The sequence below is a fragment of the Drosophila eugracilis genome, unplaced genomic scaffold, assembly GCF_018153835.1.
Source record: "Drosophila eugracilis isolate 14026-0451.02 unplaced genomic scaffold, ASM1815383v1 contig_1414, whole genome shotgun sequence".
In the NCBI taxonomy this organism is placed as follows: Eukaryota; Metazoa; Arthropoda; class Insecta; order Diptera; family Drosophilidae; genus Drosophila; species Drosophila eugracilis.
In genome coordinates, this window is record NW_024572220.1 from 112,309 (window position 1) to 125,060 (window position 12,752).

A 12,752-nucleotide genomic window follows, 5' to 3' on the forward strand; every position below is an offset into this window, starting at 1 on the left:
TGTAGTGGTCAGAGTTCCAGTCTTGCAATATATTTGTGGCTTTTACAATTCGCTGATAAGACCTGCTCACATTTTATTTGGAACTTGGCATTTTTAATAGCTATACTTGCCACTCGGGTACAAAGACCAAGGTGGGTGTGTCGAACCGCAAATAAAACACAAAAAAACAGAAAAGGCGCCAACAGCAGTTTCTTTCTCGTCCAAGTGACGAGGATCATGACATATGGTCATATAATCGGGAATATAAGTATTTGAGACCTGCCTCCACCGCCAAAGATAAGCAATGTATTCGAAATGTTTTAGAAACGGCTGGGTTGGCGGATGTCGGGGATATTTTATAATATGGGGAGTACAGTAGAGATTCAATTGGCAAGAAATCAATTAGATTAAAAGGGGAAAATATATATGTAATTTAAGGTATATTTATAGAAGTTAGGTCAATATATTTTTGGAAGAAGGAACTAAAATCTTTCTAATCTTTACAAAAGTTTTCTAACAAAAAGTCTAAAAAAAAGTGGCATTGAAATAAATACTTTTTAGGTAAAATAAAAAAATGTTTAAAGTGATATTAGAGTAATTTCTGAATTGGATAAACGTTCTAACTGTTCTTAGAAAACATTTTAAACACATAACATATTTTATTAAATTTTATAAATTTAAAATCAAATTAAAGAAGTTTTGTTGCCCTTACTGAAGGTCATTAAATGTTAAACTGTCTTATTACGAAATTCATCCTAAAAGATACCACATTTTTAATAATATTTTTCCCTTTGCGCCTATTAAGATGCAGCCTTTTAAAGAACTTTCACCACATAAAGAAAGGTGCTGAAAGTGCTTCTAAAAATCATATTAAAGACCGCCACATGACTAAAATTTAATCGATTGCTGAAATAGAATAATAATCGATAAAGTTAATAATTAATATACGTAAACCCTCAACAATTTTCAGTTCAAAGCCTATTTTTAGGGGGTGTCTCCCAAAACTGCACAGCTTTTATTTTTAATTAAAATTTCAAATACATTTTAACTTTATTATCTGTTGATATAAACGACATTCATAATAAGTGGCTAACAAATAGAGCCATCAAAAAGTAGCATTGATATTTATTTATTTTGTAATATGGAATATTAAACTTTTTTTTAACGTTTTGCTTGTTTTTTTTTTGTGGAAAACATTTCGATTTTTCTTTTAACAGCATAGCTTAGCTGACTTTCGTCCACAACATCGATTAAACGGCAAGTTAATTAACAGCAAAAACTGTGTCTAGCAAATAGCTGCCAATAAGGTGTATATATATACTCCTATATCTGGAATAAATAAATTCTGAGTTCGCATTTATTTGCTCCGATTTGATATCTTAATTGGTACCTTGTTGATAAATGTTGAACAAGCCCTTGTGAAACCCCTTTTACTTCTTATTTATTTATTTGCATTGACATTCTAAGAGTAAACATCTATAAAAAAAAATGGAACATTTAAGTTTAGTTCTATATTTACCAGTAGATGCTAGTACTATTTACGATAGTATCACTCTTAAGATCCACATACCAAAGGTGTACTAAAATCTTTGCAAATCTTTTTCGATCATGCCCGCTTATCAATCATTTCACATTAATCACGACGAGAAGACTTATATTTTCTAACTAATATACATTTTATATTTATCAACTGATGAACAATATTACAATTATTACATATCACTAAGTACATTCAATAAGTCTAGTTAAGAGTATCAAAAGCTACACAAAAAAATAGGGAGTAGGTTGTGGGATTACAAGCTATAGTTAAGAGATATGTTTCTTAGGTATCTTTAAGTGCGATAGACGCCGGCGCCGCATAATCAAGTAATACTATTCACACAAATTGATCAGATTTAGTACTACATAGTTATATATGTGGACTAGGTATATGTCTATAGCTTCAAATTTAAGCTAATGATCTCGCACACTGGGATGGACAGAAATATATGCATGCAAGTAGTTCAGTTCAAGCGAAGGTATTTGAGCTCCTTCTTAACGGTTATCTAATTTAGATTAGATAGAATGCTGCTTCTATTGACCCAATCCTTTGGAGGGTTTACCCAAAATACGACGTACCACCGACTCTGATAGCCAAAGAAGCAAAGCCAGGCCAGTAAGAGCATTGATGGTATGAATGGTTGCCTTATAGCCAAATGCCTCAGTTACAGCACCTAAAATTAGATTGTTATTCGATTATTATATAAAAATTAAATATAAAAATCAAAAAACTTACCCAGAATTGGACCCATGGCAAAGGAGAAATTCGTGTTGAACATCAACTGCAGGCCAGATGCAGCTGGTAAACGATTTAATGGCACATAACTGGGAATGATCAATGGCGAGAAGATGGTGCGGAAACCTTTGCCAAACCCAATTAGCAAGAAGACACCGATCATGACCTCGTATGAACTGGTGAATGCAACAACCACACGACCCACAGCGATGCAAAGGATACCAAAAGCAAACAGGACACGGTTATCCAGTTTGACTTTCTCTAAAGCCAATGGAGCAAGGAAACGAACTGATATATCCATGATGGCCAGCAATGACATCACCAACGATATCTGTTTATCATCATAACCGAAACTATTTAGGATGAATGGTGTTAGCACTGAGAAGTTCATCTCGCCAAACATCATAATGCTCATGCCAACGGCCAAATTGACAAAGGTAAAGTCACGCATCAAATCCAAATCGAAGAATTTGTGAACTTTCTGATAGAAGGTCATGTGCTTCTTGGCCTCTTCTTCGGCAATTTCATCGGCTATTTGATTTAGTTTATTAACCATTAATGATTCCGCGGTCTTTTGCAACAGTACCTTGTCTTCGGCACAGGTGCAACGGATTGGTTCCTCTTGACCAGGTCGGGAATAGACGCTCGTCTTACTGGCATAACGATCCATATCTTCGCGTTCACGATTAAAGTAATTTGGCTTGTATAAGGGTGCAGCCGACGGTGTTTCTGGACCTTGATCATCCTTATTCAGTTCACATCGATCGAGATTTTCACGACTCCTGGATGAAACCTGACGCATTAGGGCTTGCCGAGTGCGATAGCGTGCACCACCCGCACTTTCCGAGGCCAATGAAATCTTCGATCCAAACCAACCATCATTGGCTCGAGCCAACATCGGTGTTCCCGGTTCGGTGATCTCATAGCCAGGCCTCTCGGGATCGTCAACATTGAAGAGATACTGAGACGAGAAGATGCCACGCTTGCCACGCTTTTGATATTGACAGTATTTGCACTCATAATCCTTCCACGGATCATTGTTAGGGGACAGCAGATTACCATTGGCCTCCAATAACTCGGCTTGTAGTTTCTCTTTCTCGGAAGCACCTTCAATGGCAGCTGGAACTGGTTTCTCGGGCTTCTTCACATGCCACAGCACAGGCTGAAGTGTCGAAGCGCAGAGTATGGCATTCATGGCGATACCAGCATAGATTAGGATACTACCCTGGGCACCATAAAAATCTAGCAGAAAGGTGGAAACCTGTGGAAATAGAATGGGACCCAGTCCTGTGATGGTCCATGAAAATCCTGTGGCACGACGTCTCTTCTGTTTAAAGTATGTATTAACTGCCAGCGAGGTGGCTGCCATGGCAAGACCCAATCCGATACCATAAACCGCTGACAGGCAGAAAATGTACTCCCAAAAGGTGGTGCAAAAGGCCGACATAAAGATGCCCATGAAGGCCAAAGTAGTGCCGGTCAAGGCCACCTGACGGAATGTGAAGCGCCGGAACATGGCTCCATTAAAGATTCCTATTCGGTGATGGATTAGTTTGGTTAACTAATAAATAATCCTCTTCAATATAAAACTAAGTAAAACTCACCCACTAGCGATGAGATTGCCATCACAACATTCACAATGGTCGTTGTTTGCTTGGCATCAAAGCCCAAGGAATGCATTCGGACTCTGTAGATCAGGCCATACTGTTGCAGGGCCGGGAAAAGGAAGAACTAAGACGAAACGAAGACCAATTATCAGCTTTTCCAACCACCAACTGGGCATCTCTGTATATTACTTACATTATTTAAGCCAGCTGCCAGGCAGACCACCCAGCCCCATCCACCGTCGGGCGCCACAAAATCCGGACCCAGATCGCTCTTGTCGCGACGCTTGGGCTTCTTTGGCTTCGTTGTGTCGTTGTAGACATTAGTGCGATTCTTCTCCGTTAAGCTGGATTTATCCATTGTGATGGGATTTGATCCTGAAAGTGCAAAGACGTTGATTAATGGGATTGTTTCTTGAAGTTCAGATAGGGTTGATTTCTTCTGTTGGTTTGTTGTTCCTTTTTCTTTTTGAAAGGCAGAACAATTGTTGCCTACTGAGGGGGTTATATATATATATTAAAATGTATATTCCATCAATATGTTAAGTTGGGAGACTCATTTCGTATCTCATTTATCATAAAAACAATTAGCAAAACCTAAAAAAATCTTTTACTTAGAGACCTAAATGGCAGGCATGTGTAAGATTTTTCCCTGTAAATTAGTGATTTCTGTTAAGAAAAATATAAAAATAACATTAAAGGCGACCTCCTTAAACAGTGCTAAATAAAAGTAGATCACAAACTTTACAAGTTTTCTGACAACTCAGAATAGTAAAACACACTTTTCTTCACAGCAATAAAGAAAAGCAAATAGTTTGTTCTAGGAGTTACCCATGATCTCCAGCACTTAAAAGTGTGAAATGTTGGGTAAATGCAACCGTTTAACTTCAATGGCACCTCAAATTTCTTCAAATAACACCTTTTCCTTCCTAAAAACTCTTTCATTCTGAGTCACAAACCCCAAAAAGGGAGTTAAATACCGAACCAATCTGAGATCCACCTAACAAATTAGGAAATACAAACTGCTTAAGACAACATATTGCCAGCCATCCGGCATTTTTCCAAATTACAAGGTATACAACGAGTATAGGGAAAACCATAATTATCAAACTCCATATCACATATTTTCCCCGTATCGATGGCACACCTTAAAAAACTAAGCTCTTCGAAAAGGGGGTTTGCGGTGGTAGAGGTGAAGATAATGCTCTAATTGCTAATTGAGATCGCGACAGATAGCTGAATTGTTAGAGTCATTATATGACAGTTATATAGGCATTTATGAACAAGGCTAGGCGAGGCAACTCTATCATATATGTATATAGTATATATATAGATATTGCCATCAATATTTTCTATTTTTCGATTTGCCAATCATAATGGGTGCGACACAGTATTTGGTATTCAAAGCACGCTTCTCCTTTGATGCAATTTGGTAATCTTAAAAGGGAAATCACTTAGCGGGAGTGTGTTTTTCTTTTTTTTCTCTTTTACCAGAATGAAGAGTGAAGTTTAAAAGCCGCCAGACCGGACCATTGAAATGCGGTAAAGCGAGGCGAAGATCCTCCTCCAAGATCGTTGTCAACGGTTCGGTTCTTGCGATAATCAAAAGACAAGTTGTAAAAATAAAAGCATAGATCGGCAGCTGGAGGAACGTGGAAAGTCTTTGGATTGCAGCAAGCAACACCCAGGGCAAGAAGTCTTGTTTATTTATGCATCGATAATGTGAGGACGAGTGCAGCTCGCTGGCTGGCTGGTGCAGCAGTCACGAAACTCTGTCGAGGAGGATGAGGATATATGTCTTCATTCAGACATAGAGTCAGTGCACCAATATTACCGCCTCAACATCATCATCATGATCGGCATAGGCCTCATCTGTGTATTGCCATTGAACTTCATCGAAGCGTGCCATAAATTGACGCCCGCCCGCTGACGTAGTCTGAAACAAAGTCTGGGATTGAAAAACAGCTTACGGGGCAGAAATGATCCACTGACGATGGCACTTAACAGACTCACAGCTCCAGGCCATCGATCAACTGAGAAGAAACTGGAAGAGAGTCTGCGGATCTAAGCAAGGCGAAGATATGAATACACTTTTAAGATGACTCTTAAAGAAAACTAAGATATAATGATGACTATGTTTAAGCCTTTACTAGTACCAAAAATATTTTAATTACACTAATGGTTATATATAAAGCCATACTAGATGTTGATTCCTAACATATGAAAGCTATATAAGGCATGGAAATGATGCGAAAATGTTAATAGCTTTTGGTAAGGGCAAAATTATGGTCTTAAGACTTATAAAAATTATTTGAAAACTAAAAATGTTGATTGGCATACAGAAAAATTTGTAAGAAAATCATATAAGTACTATAATCTTATATAGAGTCTAACTAATTTGAATTTTGATCAGAGTTCTAACACCAAACTGATTATAAGTAAAACGCTTACTAACTGTAAGAACGACTTGCTAACTCATTGCATGACACTGTCATATTCAATAATGAATGCTCTCCACCTACCTATGAGAGTATTAAAGCAAAACTTTCGCTCAGAGTGGGAATATCGAGCAAGTCGAAACGATCGGGCATTGGACGATCGACTATAACATTCCGGTTTCGTGGTTTCGGGAATGGTGGGGCAGTAACATTGACAGTAGATGAGAGAGAACGGAGCAGTGCCGACGAGCGGTTTCCGCAATTTGTCGTCGATGTTTTTTCATTTATATATATACTATATACTATATAGACATATAATTTGTATTGTATTTTTGCGCAGTCATGCCGCATGGACAACAATTTTGCGTTAGACAAACAAACACTCATGCTGAGATAAAGCTGGGAAGTAGTGCTGGTCTACCACTAGGCATTGCCATGGGGGAATTACCATTGAGAATTTCACATAATATTGAAATTCGACAAAACGTGCTCTTTCAACCCAAATCATGATTAAAAAACGAAGATTCTTTTCGGATTTGATAACCACACATAATTTAATATGGAGGGGAGACCCTATTTTTGTATCGCCTGACTTGATAATGCGCTTGTACCTATAAATTTGCATTATAATGAGGTCTGGCCCGGGAGTCGAAGGAAAAGTCAATAAACAAAGGGATTCACTGGGCTTATTGTCAACGAATGGCTTTATCTTTTTGTACGATAAGACCAGAAATTAAAAAAACTCCGTCTCTCAGCCAACAAAGAAACAGTTGCAGTTAGCCTCGAAGAAGCGCGTTTCAACATACCGAATATTGTATCAAGGATTGGCAAATACTTTTGGCATTGCTGAGATAAGAATCAATGTGATAAGCTATTGGGGAAAACACGTGCTGTTCATGGAAAACCAATCTAGCTATCGCTGGTACTTAATTAGCAATCTATAAAAGGCTTCAAAAAGTAAATCACAAAGTTGCTAGTTTTACAATTTATTTAATTATTTCTTTCACACTTCTGCAAACCCTCTTCAAAAACTTTTCACATAACATTCTAAATTACATTGTGATTTCTTGCTGTGCATTAGTTTTACCGCTTTCTAAACCTTATCTTTTGTGGTATGGCCAACTCGCCGGCGCTGATGACTCATTTCGGAGAGATAGATAGATATAGATAGGACCCTCGATGTCGGGGCGGCACTATTGATTGGGTTCGATCGTCGGTTATCTCGGTGGTCGGGACCAAGCGGAGCCGAAAGTCAAATGTGGAAAACACTTGTACCCCCTCAAGTTCACGACATGCCCACTCAGCCGCACACACACACGCGGGCGTAGAGTAAGAAAAATACAAGGGAACGAGCGTGTAGAACAGGTGCAGCTAATGGGCGAACAAGTACCGAACAAGCTACCCATTGGTACACTTGAAAAAATGTAATTAAAGTCTCTAATTTTCCCTAAGAAAAGTAGGTTTTTATGTATATTTAAACTTTAAGTAAAAGAAAATAATTGTTTTAAAAATTATGGCAAAAAGTAGGTTAAATTAAAAAAATTTTTGAAAAAATTTCAAAATTTTTACATCAAGGGTCTTTACCTTCTATAGATCTCTTATTAAGAACTTAAAAAAATCCTTCTAAGCAATCTAAGACGATTGATCTCTCTTAAGTTTTTTTCAAAAATTTAAGAACTCATTAAAATTGATGATAATTTCGATTTTTCAAAACTTCAAAAACATTTTCTCAAAGTGCTTTTCCATACGCAACGGAAGTTTTCTCCAGCATTTTCGCTCAGCCAATTGGCCTCTAATTGAGATTAATCGGTTTGCTTTGTGTGTAATAAACGGAATCGAATTGTATATACAACATATATGAGTATTCATTCATATATAATATAGATATATAGAAAATGCATAGGTCTGTGAGAGGCGTCAACGAATTGTCGCTCAGATCGTTTTATTTCACAACCAAACGCCTCAATTAAATTGTGTCAATGAGAATTGATTAAAGCCCAGAGATATGAGCGTAATTGATTCGCCGCTGCTAATGAGAAAAGTGAGAGAGAGCGTCTAAGTTTCAGCTGATCAAATAGCAGAATATATATAATATCTTGTTGACTATGAACTATGAACCTGATAGTTTGTTAGTTTATTTTCTCTACTTAAGGGAAAACATTTGAACTTGTGAAGTGAAGCTTTTAGAAATTCTAAGATCTTCATCAGTCAAGGAGTACATAAATAAAGTTATAATCACTTTTGGATGTTTTTATTTTCTATGTTCTGGAATTTGAAGATATCATCTATCACTGAGATAATGGCTTACCTCTTACAGTGCTATGTAAAGAGTTTTAGCTTTGATCTGTCTAAAGATGATTATTGAAGGATTTAGTATGTGAAAGTGAAGTCAAATCTTAAGGCTTTTAATTTTGGTGTCTAAGAAATGTTTTTAGTTTCTATTTTCTACTTAGATTGTAGGTTCCACAGTTTAAAAACCAATTTAAATAGCTATAGTTCTCAAACTTACAAACTGATTTGCTGTTGTTAACAAAAAAAATTTAACTAATCATTATTATTGAAAATGTTTCCTCATACGAAAACGACTGTTAACATTTGTCAATAATCACAATGAACAATCGCGTTTCGCGTTTGCTAGTTTAATGACGATGAAATTGCAAATTAGAGGAAGTGATTTGTATGCATAGTTAAAACCTGTTTGTTAGAGAACGAAAGTCTTCTGTTATTTTTTACAGCAACTAGTTTAACTTAGTCCAATTAGGGTTTATTTGTGTACTATATATATATAAACATATATATTAAAACCCTCTCTATATAGTAAAACCCAATAAGAGCAGCCGCAGGTTCCTGGATCTCTGGCTTTGGGCAGTCGAAATTGGCGCCTTCTACACTCTACTTGTGGAGTTTTTTTTGGGTGTTAATAAAAGGGGAACTAAACCAAAACCACGGGGCATTATGGTGTACCATGAACTACAGTTGGACTTAACTAAGTAAGAAAACTATAAGGGCTTTGGTTTGGACTTTAGTTGTCCAAAATTAAGAAAATTAAGTTTGTTTTTCAAGTTGAAGCTTAAAAACCTTTACATCCTTTTTGTTAAGTTTCACAAACTGAAGTTTGACTGTGATTATGGTTTTATTTTTTTTGGCTTTTGTTCTTTTGGATTTGGTTGTTATGGTAACAGAAGCAGCAGCACCAGCAGCAGCAACAGCAGCAGCGTCATGCTTGGTTTCAATAGAGACTAAAAACAGCTATTAATACTCCAGTCAGCCTGGACAAAGTTATCATTCATGTGCTGGCTGGGCTGGTTGGCAGCACTCAATTGCATCCGAGATTATGAGCAACGTGTTCGGGGCTTTGCTATTTTAAGGCGCATTTCGAATGATTGTTATTGCCCTCGGCCCTCGCCCGGCCACAAAATAATCCCAACACCCGGTACATTCTCACATACAAACATGTGTGTTTGAAGTGAAAATGGGGAATGGTAATGGGAATGAGAATCGTTGGGATGGTTATAGTATAGAGGAATGGGAATATGTCAATCTCCGGCACAATCCCCATGTCCATGTCGCCGCTTTCCTATGCAAAGCGTTTAATGCACATTTCAGGCCATTCCTAGGCACTTCTTTAATGTTTTTTTCTCTTTATTTTATTTTATTTTGTTTAAATTTTGTTTTGAGTTTCTGATTTTTTTTTTGTTTTTTTTTCTAACCGAATTAACTCACGTACTTTCAACCCGACTCCCATCAAGTGGTTTGGTGTGGTGTGGTGTTGTGCCTTCCATGAAGTGGAGGTGGAGGCCAAAAAGGGAAATGAAGTGCAGGGCAATGCAGCCAACCAAGTGAAATCCAAAACCAATCCCAGAAATGCTCTTGGGCAAAACTGGCCAATGGTTCCAGTTTCAATCCCTAAATGCTAATTCCACTTGGGTGTGCTGTCAAACAAGACACAAGTGTCTGACACACGATCTACAAGGAGGTATATAGGAGTAGGAGTAGGAGAAGGTCACTGAGAAAAATATAAGAAAAATAAACAAATATTTAAAAACCCCTTTAAAGTTGTTTGCTGGAACAACCAATTATCTTCAAGCTAAGATAAGTTTTTGGCGAAATCCTTGCCATTTTGAGGGATTATTATTTAACTTAAACTTGATTTGCTGTCTAATTATTTGATTAATCATTAAAGCTGGCAAATTTCTATGCTTACCATTCATTAAGTAAATCAAATCAGTAAATTCCTTAGAACAAAAGCCCAACAACAATTGAATTGAATTTTTTTCAATGAATTTTGAGCAACCAACTATCTACGAGTGGCTTGGAATTAAGCACTCCATTGCCATTTTGGCAGGCTTATCGGTCTGGTTTTTCGACTCTCTCGAGACTCGCAATTTCATATTTAGAGACCTTTGCACTAGGGGTATTTTATTGATTGCATAATCCTAGAAGGGGGTTGGGAGGAGGACGGTTGGGGTTGGGATGATATATCATTATATGATAATCACGTAATCAGCTTATAAACTGTTGATTCAATTGATAATCAAACTAAATGCAAATTCCGCCAGCAATTTTCCAGCTGAATGCATTTAGTTTTCATCTACTCAAACCCCACAAATCCCAAACACACACACACACAGGTGGTTCTTTTGTTTAACCCCTTTTTGCCAAATGCAACAGGTTATCTCGAGGGCAGTTAAATAGGAAAACTCAGTCAGACAGTCAGCTTTGTGTTTGCTGATGGAAATGCTTTGGAAACCTTAGCAACAACAACGACGGGCGGGCTATCAACCATCAACAGACATCAAGAAGCTGCTGCTTATTGCTGTCAATGAGGTCGCTTCTTTTTTTTTTTAATAATATAATCTGAAATTATGAACTATGCTTTGACTTGAATAAAGAAGTTTTAATTAATTCTGTCTCAAGAACCACTTTCCTTGCGGTTGCAAGAAAAGCCATCCAAGGACAGACATGAACTTGAAATTTTTGATTCAAGATTTGGTTATAATAGGTAAATAAGAATTTAACTCACATTAAATTACACTTTAAGTAAGATTTTTGAATATTAACTCGTTGGTTTTAATATGTTTTGAGTTTAAATTAACTCAGCATTATGAGTATATAAAATTTGATTTGTTTTAAGAGTTTTTGGAAGTTTAAATGACTTTCTCGTTTTTCATAAAAACACAACAACTTTTCCTAACATTAGTCGATCACTTTTGCACTTTAAAGCAATTTCCTAGACCTTCCTCATGTCCAAGTACTTTAACTGCAAAATTCCCTCCTGAAAAACCACGTAATCTTGCCATTCTGGCACCCGGATTCCCAGATTCAGGACGTCATCACCTGGAGGCCTTGAATTGCAGGAGGAAAAGAAAGGTGGGGGTTGGTGGGAAGTTTGAAAAAAAGCAACAGAGCCACAGCCAGAGCCAGAGAGCACATCATAAAAATGTGTAATTCAATTTGGTAAACATTTTCTGCTCCCTGTTGATGGTTAGATAAAAATAAACCAACATGAAAAATGCTGAAAACCTTTGGCAAAACTCAATTTGGTCCCGGGATCAGATCATCCGGCTATAGGAATGGGAAATTTATAGGATGGCATTCTGATGCAATGTTAATACACATGAAGAAATCTTTAAGTAGAAATCTCATAAGTAGAGATTAGCACTTGAATTTGATTTTATATATTTAAGGTCTCTTTCAAACTTAAGTTAAATTTTAGTTAATTTATATATTTTTTAAATACTTTTGAATCACTCAACACTTTCTTCACTTGTTAATCGAAACTTACAGCGAAACTTCTTGATGACTTGCTTTTTATTCCACTGCTAGTTATCACAGTTTAGAAAATTAATTGATGATCTGCTAATTTTAACACTTTTCCTTTAGGCAGCTCAGAATACACAGTAAAAAAAAAGGTTAACACACAGTATTGATACGCCGCACGAAATAACAAAAAAAACACAAAAATAACACAGGGAAAATAATAAAAAATAGCGTTGTGGCTCAGCTGTTGTTCTCTCTTTGGCCAGCAATAAAATATTTGAATTGCTGCTTCTGCTTTTGCTGTTAACAAACACAAAAACTCTTTCGCTGCTGCTGCTGCTGCTCTTTTCGTGGGTGTTCGTTTCACTGGGACAACACACTGACGGCGTTCGCTTCGTGTCCGTGGCCGTTTGTCCGTTTATCCGCTCGTTGGTGTGTTCACTGTTACGCGGCCAGCAGTCGACTTGCTGCTGTTGAACGGCTGCGGTCTGCTTTATAGCATTTCACGCTGGCAACGCAACTAAACGCAAAGCAAATCACCAGAGCGAGAGCGAGATGGTCGAAGAGAGAGTTGGCTAGCTCTACACGGGGAGAAATAAATGATAAGTTGCTTGTTGTATTTAGCAATTTTATTGTATTTATTTATTGTTTATTTTTGTTTCCTTTTATTTTATCTTAATATTTTAATTAACATCA

General features: G+C 37.1%; 1 protein-coding gene across 1 annotated transcript; it reads right to left on the minus strand.

The window, feature by feature from the left end:
- Positions 1-960: 960 nt before the first annotated feature.
- LOC108103776 lies at positions 961-12,530 on the minus strand. The gene is made up of 5 exons (XM_017209404.2): positions 12,082-12,530; positions 4,055-4,236; positions 3,859-3,985; positions 2,255-3,787; positions 961-2,192 (listed from the first exon to the last, which is right to left on the minus strand). The coding sequence occupies exons 2-5, from the start codon at positions 4,217-4,219 to the stop codon at positions 2,053-2,055; spliced, it is 1,965 nt and encodes a 654-aa protein (XP_017064893.1). The 5' UTR covers positions 4,220-4,236; positions 12,082-12,530; the 3' UTR covers positions 961-2,052.
- Between the last annotated feature and the right edge of the window lie 222 nt (positions 12,531-12,752).

Coding starts and splice junctions, on each gene's coding strand:
- LOC108103776 (XM_017209404.2), bottom strand. CDS start 4,219: ATGGATAAATCCAGCTTAACGGAGAAGAATCGCACTAATGTCTACAAC. Junction 3,986..4,054: donor TGGCAGCTGGCTTAAATAAT/GTAAGTAATATA, acceptor GTTTCGTCTTAG/TTCTTCCTTTTCCCGGCCCT. Junction 2,193..2,254: donor TGCCATGGGTCCAATTCTGG/GTAAGTTTTTTG, acceptor ATCTAATTTTAG/GTGCTGTAACTGAGGCATTT.